The sequence below is a fragment of the Heterodontus francisci genome, chromosome 13 (assembly GCF_036365525.1).
Source record: "Heterodontus francisci isolate sHetFra1 chromosome 13, sHetFra1.hap1, whole genome shotgun sequence".
Classification (NCBI taxonomy): domain Eukaryota; kingdom Metazoa; phylum Chordata; class Chondrichthyes; order Heterodontiformes; family Heterodontidae; genus Heterodontus; species Heterodontus francisci.
This window is the reverse complement of record NC_090383.1, coordinates 53,856,872-53,874,977: the sequence shown is the minus strand read 5'-3', so window position 1 is coordinate 53,874,977 and position 18,106 is coordinate 53,856,872. Positions and strand designations below refer to the sequence as shown.

At 47.0% G+C, this 18,106-nt stretch overlaps 1 protein-coding gene across 1 annotated transcript in view; it reads left to right on the top strand.

Annotated features, from left to right (window-relative positions):
- Positions 1–18,106, top strand: part of LOC137376707 (chitin synthase chs-2-like) — a 45,730-nt gene that overhangs the window by 17,661 nt on the left and 9,963 nt on the right. Inside the window, exons 5-9 of the mRNA XM_068045682.1 lie at positions 3,887–3,988; positions 4,940–5,081; positions 7,635–7,835; positions 8,400–8,684; positions 10,692–10,871. Of these exons, the coding sequence (XP_067901783.1) occupies positions 3,887–3,988; positions 4,940–5,081; positions 7,635–7,835; positions 8,400–8,684; positions 10,692–10,871 (910 nt within the window). The remainder of the gene's footprint in view (positions 1–3,886; positions 3,989–4,939; positions 5,082–7,634; positions 7,836–8,399; positions 8,685–10,691; positions 10,872–18,106) is intronic.

Genomic DNA, 18,106 nt, shown 5'->3' with positions numbered 1-18,106 from the left:
CATTCAGAAAAACACCCATCCACTGATACCCTCTGTCTTCGATGACCGAGCCAGTTCTGTATCCATCTTGCCAGCTCACCTCTGATCCCGTGTGACTTCACCTTTTGTACCAGTCTGCCATGCGGGACCTTGTCAAAGGCTTTACTAAAGTCCATATAGATAACATCCACTGCCCTTCCTTCATCAATCATCTTCATCACTTCCTCAAAAAACTCAATCAAATTAGTAAGACACGACCTCCCCTTCACAAAACCATGCTGTCTCTCGCTAATAAGTTCGTTTGTTTCCAAACGGGAGTAAATCCTGTCCCAAATAATCCTCTCTAATAGTTTCCCTACCACTGATGTAAGGCTCACCGGCCTATAATTTCCTGGATTATCCTTGCCACCCTTCTTAAACAAAGGCACAAAATTGGCTATTCTCCAGTCCTCTGGGACCTCACCTGTAGCCAATGAGGATGCAAAGATTTCTGTCAAGGCCCCAGCAATTTCGTCCCTTGCCTCCCTCACTATTCTAGGGTAGATCCCATCAGGCCCTGGGGACTTATCTCCCTTAATGCTTTGCAAGACACCCAACACCACCTCCATTTTGATAATGAGATGACTGAGACTATCTGCACTCCCTTCCCTAGGCTCATCATCCACCAAGTCCTTCTCTTTGGTGAATACTGATGCAAAGTACTCATTTAGCACCTCGCCCATTTCCTCTGGCTCCACACATAGATTCCCATCTCTGTCCTTGAGTGGGCCAACCCTTTCCCTGGTTACCCTCTTGCTCTTTATATATGTATAAAAAGCCTTGGGATTTTCCTTAATCCTGCTTGCCAATGACTTTTCATGACCCCTTTTAGCCCTCCTAACTCCTTGCTTAAGTTCCTTCCTACTGTCTTTATATTCCTCAAGTGCTTCATCTGTTCCTAGCCTTCCAGCCCTTACAAATGCTTCCTTTTTCTTTTTGACTGGGCTCACAATATCCCGCGTTATCCAAGCTTCCCGAAACTTGCCAAACTTGTCTTTCTTCCTCACAGGAACATGCTGGTCCTGGATTCTAATCAACTGACGTTTGAAAGACTCCCACATGTCAGATGTTGATTTACCCTCAAACAGCCACCCCCAATCTAAATTCTTCAGTTCCTGCCTAATATTGTTATAATTAGCCTTCCCCCGATTTAGCACCGTCACCCGAGGACTACTCTTATCCTTATCCACAAGTACCTTAAAACTTATGGAATTATGGTCACCGCTCCCGAAATGTTCCCCCACTGAAACTTCGACCACCTGGCCAGGCTCATTCCCCAATAACAGGTCCAGAATGGCCCCATCCCTAGTTGGACTATCTACATACTGTTTCAAGAAGCCCTCCTGGATGCTCCTCACAAATTCTGCCCCATCCAAGCCCCTAGCACTAAGTGAGTCCCAGTCAATATTGGGGAAATTAAAATCATCCACCACCACAACCCTGTTACCTTTACATCTTTCCAAAATCTGTCTACATATCTGTTCCTCTCCCTCCCGCTGGCTGTTGGGAGGCCTGTAGTAAACCCCCAACATCGTGACTGCACCCTTCCTATTCCTGAGCTCCACCCATATTGCCTCGCTGCATGACCCCTCCGAGGTGTCCTCCCGCAGTACAGCTGTGATATTCTCCTTAACCAGTAATGCAACTCCCCCACCCCTTTTACATCCCCCTCTATACCGCCTGAAGCTTCTAAAGCCTGGAACATTTAGCTGCCAATCCTGCCCTTCCCTCAACCAAGTCTCTGTAATGGCAACAACATCATATTTCCAAGTACTAATCCAAGCTCTAAGTTCATCTGCCTTACCTGTTATACTTCTTGCATTGAAACAAATGCACTTCAGACCACCAGTCCCGCTGTGCTCAGCAACATCTCCCTGCCTGCTCTTCCTCTTAGTCCTACTGGCCTTATTTACTATGTCCTCCTCATTTATTTCACTAGCTGTCCTACTGCTCTGGTTCCCACCCCCCTGCCACACTAGTTTAAACCCTCCCGAGTGACGCTAGCAAACCTTGCAGCCAGGATATTAGTGCCCTTCCAGTTTAGATGCAACCCGTCCTTCTTGTACAGGTCCCATCTGTTCCTGAAGAGAGCCCAATGGTCCAGATATCTGAAACCCTCCCTTCTACACCAGCTGCTCAGCCACGTGTTTAACTGCACTATCTTCCTATTTCTAGCCTCACTGGCACGTGGCACAGGGAGTAATCCAGAGAGTATAACCCTAGAGGTCCTGTTTTTTAACTTACTACCTAACTCCCTAAACTCCCCCTGCTGGACCTCATCACTCTTCCTGACTATGTCATTGGTACCGATGTGTACCACAACCTCTGGCTGTTCACCCTTCCCCTTCAGAATGCCCCTGTCCGTTCAGAGACATCCTTGACCCTGGCACCAGGGAGGCAACATACCATCCTGGAGTCTCTTTCACGTCCACAGAAGCACCTATCTGTGCCCCTGACTATAGAGTCCCTTATAACTATTTCTCTTCTGCGTTTTGTCCCTCCCTGCTGAACAACAGTGCCAGCCGTGGTGCCACTGCTCTGGCTGTTGCTGTTGTTTTCCCCTGATAGGCCATCCCCCCCAACAGTATCCAAAACGGTATACTTGTTAGAGAGGGGGATAGCCACAGGGGATTCCTGCACTGACTGCCTGCCCCTTCTAGTGGTCACCCATCTATCTGCCTGCACCTTGGGTGTAACCACTTCTCTAAAACTCCTGTCTATGACGCTTTCTGCCACCTGCATGCTCCTAAGTGCATTCAGTTGCCGCTCCAACCGATCCATGTGGTCTGTGAGGAGCTGCAATTGGGTACACTTCCTGCAGATGGAGTCGCCCGGAACGCTGGAAGCGTCACGGACCTCCCACATCTCACAGGTGAAGCACTTCACCCCTCTAACTGTCATTTCTAGCACTAATTAGTTAATTAATATAAAATAATTATGTACTTATTAAATCCTTACTAAATTATGATACACTTAACTATGTGGTCCCTAGTGCTAGATTTCTACAATACTAAATGCTATCTAAATACAGTAATCTCCTCCCTCTGGTTTAGCTACTCTACTTATTAATTAGTTAATTAGTGTTTTAATCATTTTTTATCAGTTTTATTTTCAAATTTGGTACAGATTCCCTACCAGCCAATCAGGTCACAGCTTTCCTGTGACGTCACTTTTTCAGTTTTATTTTCCCCACCCGAGGTAACTTACCGCTCTGGAACTCCGCCCTCCAAGTCTACTCCAAGAATCTCCGAGGTAAGTTTTTTTTATACTTACCGCTCCGGAATTCCACCCTCCGAGTGCTTTAGCTGTGGCTCTGATTTCCAGGAGGTTGATTGGGCATGCTGTTGGGAATTTGGGATGCTCAAGGTGTTCAGGGCAGCTGCATGCAGAAGAGATAATCTGTGCCCAATTTAAAATAGTCAAGTGGTGAGCGGCAACAATAGATTTAGTAGTCTGCAAATGGTTCCCTATTGACACTTGAGATCAAAGCTGCCTTTGGTTCTCAATGTTCATATTAGTAGTAAGTCTCTTTTGAAATCTCAAGGTCTGGTGCACAAAAAGTATTGGAGATCTAAATTTGAAGCCTATTCAGATATTTCTGGCTCCTGGACTCTGTTAGTAACTTGGTTGGAAACTGGAAAAACTCAGCTTCAAAGCAAAAGAGGAGCTTGAGACGTATTTTGAGATCTGAGCCCATGATCAACTGGATCCGAGGCATGAGATTCATCTTTGTGCACTCTGACTCAGTTATATAACATTTCATGAGTTGAATAGCATGACTACAGCAGCAGTAGGGGAATATTCTATGAATTGGCCTGCCCTGTGTATGCTAGCATTCTTTATTGATATATTGTATATTTCTTTTCAGACCATGTACATGTATTATCTGCTGGGATGGAAGTTAAAGAGAAAGCACATTACCTTATTAGGCAAATTTGAAGATGAAACGCCAACTGCAAATGCCTTAAAAGTAAAGAATCACTTCTGCTCTCTAGTGCCTCAAAATGATGATGTGTGATAGCAGTGTATAGATACGCAGTGTGTTTCTCTCTGTCTGGTATTTTAACTGAGGTATTAATATCTTTGTGTTAGGGGTGAAATTTAACCCCCCAAAACAGGTGGGGTTGAGTCAAGTAAGCTGTTGAAACATTAAAAATTTCAAACCTGACTCCAACCCCCACATTTTGGGATTAACGGAGATGGGACAAGGAGTGGGCTGCCAACCTTCTCTCAGGGAGTGGGTGAGTAATTTAAATATTTTAATGAGGCTGGTAGCCATTAAAGCCTGGCTGAAAGGTTTCCCCAAGGTCTGGGAAACTCAGACAGTTCATGGTTAGGTGAGGGCATCTTTGGAGAGAAGTTTTGCAGTACTGCTTGAGGCCAGGAGGAGCACGAATGCTTCCCCCTGCCCCACGCTTACTTTCTTTCCTTGGATCAGCACCCCCACCATCAGTCCCCTCCCCCTCATACAAAGACATCCAAGGTAGGGGATCAAATCCACCTGGGATCAGGAATCAGACACTCCCCACCTGAAGGATTGAACGCTCCCATGGGTTCCATCTCTCGCCCGGAGTGGGGATCAGACTGCTCCCAGCTCCCTCCCAAAACACTCCTAGTAGCAGCTGCATGCTTCTTCTTACCTCCTCATGCTTGCTTGCCACCCACCTGGAAGTCAAGTCTTTTGTTCAGGCTGACTTCTGGGAGGGGATCCTGTCAAAGAAAAACAGGTTTCCGTGAATCCTGTCCAAAACTCTGCCTCCTGTCCCCTGCATGCCAAACCCGTTCCTGTCAATATCAGGGCCTTTATGTCTCTAGTAAATAGGAATGTTATACATGCTTCCATCATGCACAGTAAGTTTCTGACTTTTCTATTCAAGAGCATTATAGATCTCACTTTTTATGTTTTTATTTTGTTTGAAAGACTGAGAAGGAAAACACTTACATTCTGGCTTTGGATGGGGACACTGACTTCCAACCCTCAGCTGTGATCTTGTTAGTTGACAGGCTTAGAAGATATCCACATGTCGGGGCTGCATGTGGTAGAATACATCCAACTGGAACTGGTATGAAGTTATCTTTAGCTCTCTAGCTATTTATTTACGTATCTTCATTTCGCAGTATACATAGCACAAAAAAAACAAGACAGGATCTTAAATTGCTACATACCATTAATATCAATGTGTTCGTGAGATGAAGAAACTGGTGCTGCCACTGTCATTTGCAGTTTAAGTAAAATATTAAAACTGTGAATTAAAACAACTCACCAGTTATCTCCATCTATACAACATAGGGCAGTAAATGAATAAAAACATCAGCTAAAAGATTCTGTAATTCTAAGTTCCATTACAGGTTATTATTTTTCGAGTATCTACTTTTTGTGTTTATTCATTTAAAAAAAATATTTTTGGAGAAAGACTGGAAATTGTTTAAAATCAGAGCATTTAAATCCTGTCATTTTTTTTTACTTGTATATAATTAATTGCACAATAAATTCAGCTACTGCAAACTTGGAGGCAGATGAGTACGTAGGCAGGGAAATTAACCTGTCAGGATGGCCTAGAGAGTGGCTGGGGTGAGATTTAAATGGGAAACCTAACCTCACCTACCATGAACATGCTGATTTCAGATTTAACCGGAGGGGGTTTGGGGGCAGTGGTGGAGGGAGTGAATGTTTGTGGAGGGGGACCCAATCAAGCAGGCTGCTTTGTCCTGGCTGGTGTTGAGCTTCTTGAGTATTGTTGGAGCTGCACCCATCCAGGCAAGTGGAGAGTATTCCATCACACTCCTGACTGGTGCATTGTAGGTGGTGGACAGGCTTTGGAGAGTCAGGAGGTGAGTTACTTGCAGCAGGATTCCTAGCCTCTGACCTGCTCTTGTAGCCACGGTATTTATATGGCTATCCCAGTTCAGTTTCTGGTCAATGGTAACCCCTAGGATGTTGATAGTGGGGGATTCAGTGATGGTAATGCATTGAATGTCATGGTGAGATGGTTAGATTCTCTCTTGTTGGAGATGGTCATAGCCTGGCACTTGTGTGGCATGAATGTTACTTGCCACTTATCAGCCCAAGCCTGGATATTGTCCAGGTCTTGCTGCATTTCTACACAGACTGCTTCAGTATCTGAGGAGTGACGAATGGTGCTGAACATTGTGCAATCATCAGCAAACAATCCCCACTTCTGACTTTATGATTGAAGGAAGGTCATTGATGAAGCAGCTGAAGATGGTTTTCCTTTTTATTTTAACATTTTGATTACGATAATTGGGCAAGCATTTGATCCAAATAAAAGAAAGGTTTTTGTTATTGTGAATGTTTTAAAAATGCCAATGGTCCGAATTTCTCAGGCAGTGATGAAGGAATGGCAATCGCCATTTATTATATTTACAGCCGTCCAGCTTTCTGTGGGCTTTTGAGCAGCAATTTACAGTATTTAGAGAGCATTTTCAGCCTGGCAACCTCTACAGGATATCTGCAGCATATGTGAGCAGGGCAAGTGAGTCTCTTCAACCAATCAGATTGAAGAATACTCACTGAGACTGTCATTCAAAACCCATAGATGATATGCAATGATGCATGACTAACTTTAGGGATCAGAGAGTGACAGAGAGGGCTGGATTTTACAGGGCCCCCGAAGTTGGGCACCGTGACAGGGGGTGGGGGGCCGGAAGATTGTTCCGACAGTGACCTGCCATGGAGCCTGACTCCAGGAGGGTCAGGACCGATTATCCTGGCAGTGGCAGGGCTCCATGGCAGCCCCACCATCACTGGGCGACGACACTTGCATATAAATATGTTAATGAATAAAATTAATACATTAAAATATAATTACCTGCCATCTTACAGGCCTGCCACGATCTTCAGAGTGGTGGCCAGCACTCCCATGCCTTCACTTCCCCGTCAGGGGAAAGCGGGCGCGATACTAGTGGGGAAGGGGAGAACGTAAGATTTTTAATGTGGGGGGTGGGGACAGGGTCAAATTATCGTCATCAGTGTAGGGGATGGTAGGAAGGGGTGAACTTTGCACATTCAGGGGAGGGTGCAGGGAGGTCTCATTTGTAAGGTAAGTGTTTGGGGGCGGTGAAGGCAGATACTTGAATTTTATTATTGGGGGGTGGGAAAGGGGCATTAAAATTTTACTCGGTACATTGTGGCGGGGGTTGGGGGGCGGGCGGTGGTTGGGGGTATCTCTTTAAAAATTTAAATTAGCCAACAGGGCTGGCTGCTTTTTATAAATGGCACCAGTGCCTGCACACAGGCAGCTGATGCCTTTGCTGGCGTCAGCGTTCCCACCCCCTCCATGTGATTGGGGGGGGGGGTGGGGGGGGTGGGCGGACCGACTGGAATATTTAAATGTGCTTCCGCACAGAAGATATCACTGACACGCAGCCCGGGCGTGCAGGCCACCATTTTTTTTGCCCGCTACCACGCTTAAAATCCGGCCCAGAGTTTCTCCTCAGACAGGGTACAGTCCCATGGTAAGGTTGATTTTGGAACACGCAGGCTTGATCAACAAAATGTCTGTCTTTGTTCCATATTTTCTTATGGCAAGTCATCAAATTTTATAAATATGGCTGAACTGTAAAGTGTACATTTTGTAACCTCCTTCCTCTCAAAGGTCCTGTGGTCTGGTACCAGAAGTTTGAATACGCCATTGGTCACTGGCTGCAGAAGACAGCTGAACATGTGTTGGGATGCGTACTGTGTAGTCCAGGATGCTTCAGTTTGTTCAGGGCAGCAGCTCTATTGGATGATAATGTTGTGAAAAAATACACCACCAAAGCAACTGAAGCTCAACATTTTGTCCAATATGATCAAGGTAAAACTAAAGTATGAAATCTGCTGACTTTCACTTCTACAGTGGGCTAGAATTTCCACAGATCTCCCGCCACAACCCTGGCAGGCGATTGGAGGGAATAGTGTAAATGGCTGTTTGTTATTTTGAAGAAGGTTTTGCCGTTCTTCCATCAAATGTATGGTGGGAGATTGGGCAAGCCCATGTGGTAATTCTACCTCATGTGTATGAGGACATGTCTCGGTAGGACAGGGAAAGCTTTATTTGGAAAAAATAATCAGTGAACTACTGAGGCGACGACATCAAGTTTCCATAGCCATCATTCACTGTCACCTTGTAATAATGAGCTACAGTCAGGAACAATCAGTCAAAAAGGACCAATTATACCATATGTGTGATTGTACAATTAGTTTAACCATGCACTAATTGTTTAGTATATGAATCACCTAGGATGCATATTTTACTGAAGGCAGGGATGTTCTTTGTATCAAGAGAATCTCACATTTTTGAATGATTTAAACGATTGGTCTTAGTATGATGGGCTAGTACGCACCTTTTACAGAAATATGCACCAATCAATTCCAACAGGAGAAGACCGTTGGCTGTGTACATTATTACTACAGCAGGGCTGGCGTGTAGAATACAACGCAGCTTCAGATGCCTACACAAACGCACCACAGGAGTTCAACGAATTCTACAATCAACGACGCCGCTGGGGAGCATCGACTTTGGCAAATACAATCGACCTTCTAAACAGTGGAGCACAAACGTCCAGGAAGAACCCCTCAATTTCAAAACTCTACATTCTGTTCCAGATTATTGGAACAGCAGCATCAATTCTGGGCCCTGCCACTGTGGTTTTGATGATAGCAGGTTACTGTGCTTTTCTGTATCATATTGTGAAATTTCTGCAATGTTATCTTAAAATAGTATCAGTGCCACAAATGTATCAGTGATCGTATTTAGCTGCACACAAATGAAGCAACACAAGCTTTCTTTGCCCCAAATAGTGAGTGTGCAAGTTTCTGCATCAGTGAAGGCTGTGCCGATACATAGTCATCCACTGATGTGCTGCATCAGGAACTGTCAAAATAATAATATAGTATCTTAGATGCCAGACGGCCTTCGGGTTCAGTCGCAGAAATGAATGATACCATTAGAGATTTCTGCTATTTCTATACAGCCTCATGGGGATACACACCCCAAACTGTCCAACATTCAGAATCACACCAAAGGTCACAGTTTTCATTTAAAAAAAAATGATTTGGCAAACCTTGTCTGATTTGCTTACAAACACATGAGGGTAAATTCAGCAATCCTGTGCTCCCAACAAGAAATATTGCTTGATTGGAGTGTAAATTGCCTACCAACCTGCAGCACCAACTCCTCAGCCCTCCATTCCGGTCAAGCAAGGTTCCCAACTGGGAATGTAGGATTGCCAGTTTACTATGTGGTGTATTGTCATACATCAGACTGAAACACATAATGGTGTCATTTGCACCTGTCATCATCATGGATTTTCATTACTGCCAGACAAACACAATGGGCTGGATGGTATAGAGCACTCAGTGTCGGGATCCATGGCTGGGGGCGGTGCTGAAGATGGCCCCGGATGAGACCTGCCACAAACCTCGACACCGGCAGGGCCCGGCCCGATATTGCTGGTGGGGCGAGGCCTTGTGGCGGCCCCCAGCCTTTCTGCAAAGGGAAGGCAATCTAAATATGTAAATAAATTAAAATACTTGCATTAATGAATCTCCCATCTCCTCATGACGTCCCGCTGTGATCTTCATCCCGCCAGCCAGCAGTGCTGTGTCTTCGGATCCCCGTCTGGGGAAATGAGGTGCAACATTGGTGGGGAGGGGGGACGAGGTCAGTTCCTCAGTGTGGGAGGTGGGGGTCAGGGCCAAATTAATGTCATGGATGTAGGGGATGGTGGGAAGGGTGATAGTTTAACATTTGTGCAGTTGTTGGGGGGGAAGGTCAGATAATAAAGGTCAGTGTTATGGTGGGGAAAGGGAAAATAAATAATTTAATTGTTATATGGTGGGGGGAGAGGGTCAAATGAGATGTGTCTATTAAATTTAGATCAGTTTCACTTTCAATATTTAAATGTCCTGGTAGGGCTGACTGCCCTTTAAAAATGGCCTGGAATCGCAGTGTCTCTTTGGCGTGCGGCCCACCAGAATTCAGCCCAACAAGTTTACCAAACACATTTTCATGCAGTCAGTCAATGGCCACCGAGCACTTGGTAAAGAATTTCACTCACACCAAAACCATGTATCATGTCAAACCATCAATGTTGTTTGCTGGGAGAGGGTGCCCTCTGAAGGTCAGAGCCGATACACATTACTGCAGCAAAGTGAACCAAGTCGACAACAGTAACAAATTTCACTATACAATAGCTTTAATATAGAAAAACACCCCACAGAGTGTCACAGAGAGGTGGGGGGGGGGGGGGGGGGGGTGGTGTTGGCAGTGGTGGGAAATGGACACCAAGCAGCAAAAGTGGAAAAGGCAAGGGTGGTGATCGAATCATGGGCCAGAAACTGCCTTCAAGTTGCTCCCACTTTGCCATCTTAATTTTGCCAGAGGTGCAATGAAAAATTTGTTTCCGGTGAAGTTAAGGTGTCCCAGGGTGAGTAACTTTGAGGATATTCCTAACTGGTCTAACACATCTCGAAAAGACTATGCTTGGCATTGGTGAATGAAAAGTAGGAAAGTCTCCAAATATGATATTTCAAATATTGATTAATACTAAAGTCATAAGACTGGTATAAGAATGCTTATTGGATAAATTTGTTCTTTGTTTTATCCCGTCTTAATAATATGTTTTTAATATAATGCAGATAATTTTTTACGAAACATTAACTTTTACAGGAGCATTTACCTTTGTGTTTAAATGGAATGGAAATGTTGCTCTGGCCCTTGGCATCATTCCTCCTGCCATCTACATACTGATCTGTTACAAAGTCAAATCAGATACCCAGATCAATATTGCTGCAGTTTTGAGCATCTTTTATGCCTTTCTAATGATTGCAACAATAATGTCCATCGTCGGTGAGTGTTTCATTAACTACACTTCTAGATTTAGAAATAACATTTATATTTTACAGGAGCTCTCTTTATCAACCCAAACCTTTGAAATTGATCATTTCAGAACTTTGTAATATTGATTACTTTTCAATGTTGATATTCATTTCTTAGTTAATACTGCATGTCATTATTAATCACCATTAGTATCCATATTGAAGATACATAGTGAACATCAAAGCATTCTTTTGACATCTGAAGTTGTCAGAAGAAAAAGTGGAAAATAACATAAAAATGTGATGCATAGTACTGAAGAACATAGGAACAGGAGTAGGCCATTCAGCCCCTCGAGCCTGTCCTGGCATTCAATTACATCATGGCTGATCTGTTTCTTAACTCCCATCTACTAGTCTTGGTTCCAAACTATTGTGCTCATTTAATAGTGCTCCAAATATCCCTTTTCCCTGTTTTGAGCAATTAAGTTATTTTTGGGCCTTCATAAGTCAGTACTATATTAAAAAACTTACTTTTTGCACATTTTGGGTTGAATTTTGTCAGTCTGCTGCGTGTCCTGGCTTCTGCTGCTGCTGCTGTAATTCCTGGACCCCCCTCTACCACTGCTGCTGCTGTTGCACCTCCCTGCTATCCTGCACTAGGACTACAGACTGTCCAGACACTGCGGGATTGAGCTAGGTCCATGTCAGAGGCAAACCACCAGATGGCCCACGGTCTAACGAGATATCGCAAGCAATTCTCCTGCAGGCTGCAAGGAAAAGGCGAGAGGTCCTCTTTCCAAGGGATGACATGAAGAGATCCTTGTGCCTGATCACCAAGCCTGGACGGTGATCGCAGAGGGGGTCAGCAGCCATGGAGTCATCCCAGGAACTGGCTCCAGTGCTGCAACAGGATGTGTAACCACTTTCACTTCGTCAAGGTGAGTCCTCCATACCCATCTCCTGTTTGCGGCTACATGGAAGGGAGCACTACTAGGGGAGGGAGCGACCACAAAGGCAGGAGCAAGTGGTGAGGTATCACCACATCCTGTCAGATGCATGACTGCATCTCAACAAGGCCGCCTTCTTCCAGAGCTCAACCCATTTCCTTCCCTGAGAGTGGATGTGGGGAGGAGCCATGTCGGAGATCCCATCAGGGAATGAGGGGCTGCCACTAGTATCAGTGTTCTGTTCTTCGTGTGAAGTCAAGCTATGTCCCTCTTCCCTCTTGCAGGAGAAACAGACCCATAACACCAGGGAGACATCAAGGACTGGTGGTGTGTATCCTCTGACGTTGGTAGAGGAGGAGGCTCTGGAGCTCGTGGAGCCCAGGTGGCCGTGCAATTGCAGATGGTGATACTGGAGTGTCCACATGAGAGTGAGGGGATTCTGTGTTAATGTGTCCTCCACCACACTTCTGAAGATCTACATCACGCATGGTTGGCATGAGGAGATCTGAACAACATAACCCACAAATGTCTGTGTTCTGTCATGCAGGTCATGGCACTTCAGAGACAAGTGCAGCCGTTGGGCCAGGTGGCCTGTCACCGACCTCTGAGGAGGAGGAGCAGTCAGAGGATGCACCATCACATCATTCCCCTGCACCCTCCACCATCACAGATACTTTCACGTAAGTGGGTATGTGTTCAGGCTTAGATTCAGAGTCACAGGCTGCTCAGGGCACCACACACACTGCCGAGGATGTTGATGGAGGCTGAGCCCACTGACAGTCAGAGGATTGTGGGTGGCTAGGCCTATGCTGAGGCCCAGGCTGATGACGAACCTCTGGTGTTGGCAAAATAGAAGACTCTGGAATTACAGAGAGAGGGCAACATCTGGCAGAGCTGCCAAAGGTCATGTGGCCATCAGTGAACGAGGCAGGAGTCCATCCATGCCATGAGTGCTGCCATATCTCAGGCATGTGAGCGCATGGCTTCCTCCATTGAAGGTTTGGTGAGCCTCATGGAGAGCCAGATCCCACAGATGTGCATAGACCTGCATACCATTGCCTTGGCCATGAGCTCAAATCAGCAGTGGTGAGGTGAGAGAAGGACGAGATGCCTGGGGTCTTCTGCAGGTCCTTGTCCTTCTCGGTCATCTGGGAGGTTCAAATGAGCCTTGAAAGGCTGACCTGCACATCTGATGTCTCCCCTCAGGGCACTCCGAGTGTGGACAGCAGCTCCTCAGCCCCTCTGCAGGTGACCCCAGCTTCAGTAGCCGCAATGACTGAGGATGCTCCTGCACTTGTACAGCAATCCTCAGCCAGCCAGGGACACCCGCCAAAGTCATTTCAGGCCAAGTAATAGCCCAATTAGCAGCCTTCCTCCGCCTCAGCTGCCAACACAGGGGTTGCACTGTATAGAAGCACACAAAAACGTAAAAAGAGCATCGAGACACACTTGGCGCTTCACAGGTGCATTAACTGCAGCCTTTGCAATCGTTTCTGCAATTGTTGTAATAAATAGATTTCAGATGCATTGCTGTAAAAAGCTCATGCTTTCAAAGCTGAATTGTGAGATGCAACCTTACCTTTGCTCCCTCAATGGGCTGCCAGTGTAGATACAGGCCACGTTTGGTCAGCATCTCAGATGTGCCAAAGTGTGTGGTTGCTAGACACCGAAGTGCAATAGGGAAGAGGTGACAGGCAGTGAGGTGAAACTTTATTGAGTTCGCTTTGAGAGGCCATTGTGTGGCAGCAAGCAGGTATGTGTGAGATTCTTGCGTGCCTCTCAATGGCCCTCGCCTCTGGTGCAAGGGAAGCAAGATTCAATGGCGCCTGCTCATTAGCCTCCTCCACATCCACTTCATCAGATGAGGAGTGGCGATCAGTCATGTCCTCGTCATGTAAGGTCTCCCCCTTCTACAGTGCTAGATTATGCAGAGCACAGCAGACCACCACAATACGCGAGATGCTTGCCGGGACAAACTAGAGCACTCTGCCGGATTGATCGAGACACAGGAATCTCATCTTCAGTATCCCAATGGCCTGCTCGATGGTTGCTTGGTTGGAGCTGTGGCAGGTATTATACCTCTCTTCTGCTGCAGTATGAAGGCTTCTCACAGCTGTGAGTAGTCATGTCTTCAATGGGTAACCCCTGTCTCTGAGAATCCATCCCTGACAACAAGTGGGGGGACTGAAAAGCTGTGGCACCTGGGACTGTCCAAGTATGTCGGCGTCATGGCTGCTTCCCGGGAAGTAGGCATACACCTGCAGGAAACACTTTCGATGGCCACAAACCAGTTGGACATTTGATGGAATGGAAGCTCTTCCTGTTGATGAAGGCCGCTGGCTGCTCCGAGCGTAACTTGATGCCACCTTGCACCTGGAGGAATCCAGTGATGGTGCTGAAGTCGATGGCCCTCTCTGCCTGACTTTTTTTATTCGTTCCTGGGATGTGGGTGTCGTGGGCTAGGCCAGCATTTATTGCCTATCCCTAATTGCCTTGAGAAGGTGGTGGTGAGCTGCCTTCTTGAATCACTGTAGTCCATGTAGGGTAGGTACATCTACAGCGTTGTTAGGAAGGGAGTGACTGAAGGAACGGCGATATAGTTCCAAGTCCGGATGGTGTGTGGCTTGGAGGGGAACTTGCAGGTGGTGGTGCTCCATGCATTTGCTGACCTTGTCCTTCAAGGTGGTAGAGGTTGCAGGAGCCTTGGTGAGTTGCTGCAGCGCATCTTGTAGATGGTACACACTGCTGTTACTGTGTCGGTGGTAGAGGGAGTGAATGATAGTGGATGAGGTGCCAGTCAAGTGAGCTGCTTTGTTCTGTATGATGTCGAGCTTCTTGAGTGTTGTAAGAGCTGTACCCATCCAAGCAAGTGGAGAGTATTCCATCACACTCCTGACTTCAGCCTTGTAGATGGTGGACAGGCTTTGGGGAGTCAGTAGTGAGTTACTTACCGCAGGATTCCTAGCCTCTGACCTGCTCTTGGAGCCACGGTATTTATATGGCTACTCCAGTTCAGTTTCTGGTCAATGGTAGCCCCTAGGATGTTGATAGTGGGGGATTCAGCAATGGTAATGCCATTGAATGTCAAGGGGAGATGGTTAGATTCTCTCTTGTTGGAGATGGTCATTGCCTGGTACATGTGTGGCGTGAATGTTACTTGCCACTTATTAGACCAAGCCTGGATTTTGTCCAGATCTTGCTGCATTTCTACTGACTGCTTCAATATCTGCGAAGTCCTTGCAAAGACATGGAGCTGAACATTGAGCAATCATCAACGAACATCCCCACTTCTGACCTCATGATTGAAGGAGGGTCATTGATGAAGCAGCTGAAGATGGTTGGGCCGAGGACACTACCCTGAGGAACTCCTGCAGTGATGTCCTGGAGCTCAGATGATTGACCTCCAACAACCACAACCATCTTCCTTTGCGCTAGGTATGACTCCAACTAGCAAAGAGTTTTCCCCTGATTCCCATTGACTCCAGTTTTGCTAGGGCTCCTTGATGCCATATTTGGTCAAATGCTGCCTTAATGTCAAGGGCAGTTACTCTCACCTCACCTCTTGAGTTCAGCTCTTTTATCCATGTTTGAACCAAGGCTGTGATGAGGTCAGGAGTTGAGTGGCTCTGGCAGAACCCAAGCTGAGTGTCAGTGAGCAGGTTATTGTTAAGCAAGTGCCGCTTGATGGCACCATCGACGACACCTTCCATCGCTTTACTGATGATTGAGAGTAGACTGATGGGGTAGTAATTGGCCGAGTTGGACTTGTCCTGCTTTTTGTGTAAAGGACATACCTGAGCAGTTTTCCACATTGCTGGGTAGATGCCAGTGTTGTAGCTGTACTGGAACAGCTTGGCTCGGGGTGCAGCAAGTCCTGGAGGACAGGTCTTAAGTACTATTGCCGGAATGTTGTCAGGGCCCATAGCCTTTGCAGTATCCAGTGTCTTCTGTCATTTCTTGATATCATGTGGAGTGAATCGAATTGGCTGAAGACTGGCATCTGTGATGCTGGGGCTTCAGGAGGAGGCCGAGATGGATCGGCACTTCTGGCTGAAGATTGTTGCTAATGCTTCAGCTTATCTTTTGCACTGATGTGCTGGGCTCCCCCATCATTGAGGATGGGGATATTTGTGGAGCCACCTCCTCCAGTTAGTTTTTAAATTGTCCACCACCATTCACAACTGGATATTGCAGGACTGTCGAGCTTAGATCTGATCCGTTGGTTGCGGGATCGCTTAGCTCTGTCTTTCGCATGCTGCTTATGCTGTTTGGCACGCAAGCTGTCCTGTGTTGTAGCTTCATCAGGTTGACTGTCGGGGTTGGTCCCCTACCACACATAGTCACCGGTTTTCTTGAACGTGGCATTGGTCATCTCCTTGATGCAGCAGTGGGCTGCTGCCTGAAAGAGCCCACACATGTCCCTAGTGAATCCCTGGAAAAAGCCAGATGTGTACAAGCTGACCTGCCCTGGTGATCTTCAGACTCATGGGCATTGGGTGTCCACTGAAGCCCATAGGTCACATCTTGTCCTGCAGCATGGCGCATAAGACAGTGAAGGCCTCCCTGGAGAGCCACAGTTTTCGCTGACACTGCTGCTCGGACATTGGGAGTTAGCTGAGCTGAGTCCGGTACACTCTCTGGCGCATGTAAGCCCTTCTTGTGTGGCCTGCTGCTGCCAATCTCCTATTGGGGATTTACGGTTGGGCCCAGCTGGTTCCGTGCCCTCTCTCCCTCTGAGCTGCTGCTGTGCGATATGGGAGTCCACAAAGACTGCGTGTGTAAGACCCATGCCAGCTGATGTTTACCCCACACAAGCACTATCCTTGCGAAGATGAACTTGCCTTGGCACATTCCCATTGCTAGTCCCCTCTTAATATGCGCTGCTGCCTCTCCATGCCCACCCTTCCAGAGAGCCCAGTACCTGACAGTGAGCCCACCCGACCCTTGAACCCGACACCGAAGCCACCCTTGCAATGTGTCTAGTACCACAGGACTACAATGGCCTTCGCTCCCCATCTTCCCTTATCCACTGCTCCCCATGGCTGCCTTCCCGTGATGTTAAAAGGCCTTGCCTTGGTGCCACCACCTTTAAACCGGCAGAGATGAAGGCACATGGTCCAATGCGCTGTTAACTAAATTTAAAGCCCTCCATAAAATTGTATTCACTTCAGTGCAAATGCATTCTAACTAGCTGTTCACCAATTTAAATTGCAGTCCTGCCCCATTGGGGCAACAGCGCCACGTTTAAAATTTCCCACCACTGAAAAAATCCGCAACCCATGTCATGAGGTTGGGTTTCTGAGCGAACGTGTCCGCCCTAGTTTTTTGGCCCTGTGCCGCTGCTCCTGCTCTTGCTGGCTGGATAAAATCCAGCTCTTCCTGGTATTTTATTCATTATTAGTTCCAATTTCCAAAGTTAGAATGGAAACTACCCATGTAGAGTTGTGAGGATGTAATGGCATCCTGCCAGTGAAAGCACTACAGCATAATGACTTTAAACTGGGGATTGAATTACACCTGTGTGGTCTGCTCCACTTTGCCCTTGCCCTCACTCAAACCTTGATTCACAGGAAGACTACACTTTAGTCTTAACTCCCTCGGCTGTATTTTTGCAGCCGCAGGGGTCCCGACAACAGGCCCAAAAGGCGAGGAAATTCTGCCTCGGCCCTTTGGTGGACCCCCGGCAATTAACTGCCCAGCGTCAGAATCCCTGTCCATTTCTGAATAGGGATCCCGCCTCCAAGAGCTGCCAGCCAATTAAAGGGCCAGCAGCTCATCCATCCCAACATTGTCACCGAGGGCAGTCATTGGAAGAAGAGCAGCCATGGAGACTGAACTGAAGGTCACGGACACGCCAGGGCCACTCAGACAGGACCCGACGACGGGGGTGGTGGGCTACAAGGGCAGAGGTTGGGTGATGCCACAGGGATGGCCTTTGCTGTTGGGGGCACTCCATAGACCACAGATTGCCCACGGAGGGGGGACCCCCCCCAAGCTCGCAGGGAGGCTGCCTTGTGATACTGTGTGGCCTCCTCACATGGTGGAGGCACCACCTGCTGCGTGTAAAATAAGGGCCTTAATTGGCCTCTGGGTGGGAAGGCTGTCCTTGGCCTTCCCCCATCTTGAACTAAATTCGAAGGCTTTGGGAAGGCGACAGGCATCCCTTGCCTTCCCACACTAAATTATGGGCCCCGCCTCCATTCCGGTCCCTCTATGTGGAATTCCATGGGAGCTTGACTACTGAATTTAATCAAATGTTGTCAGATCTGGTAACTTCTGATGTTTAGTAGCTATATTGATATATATTTATACACAGACA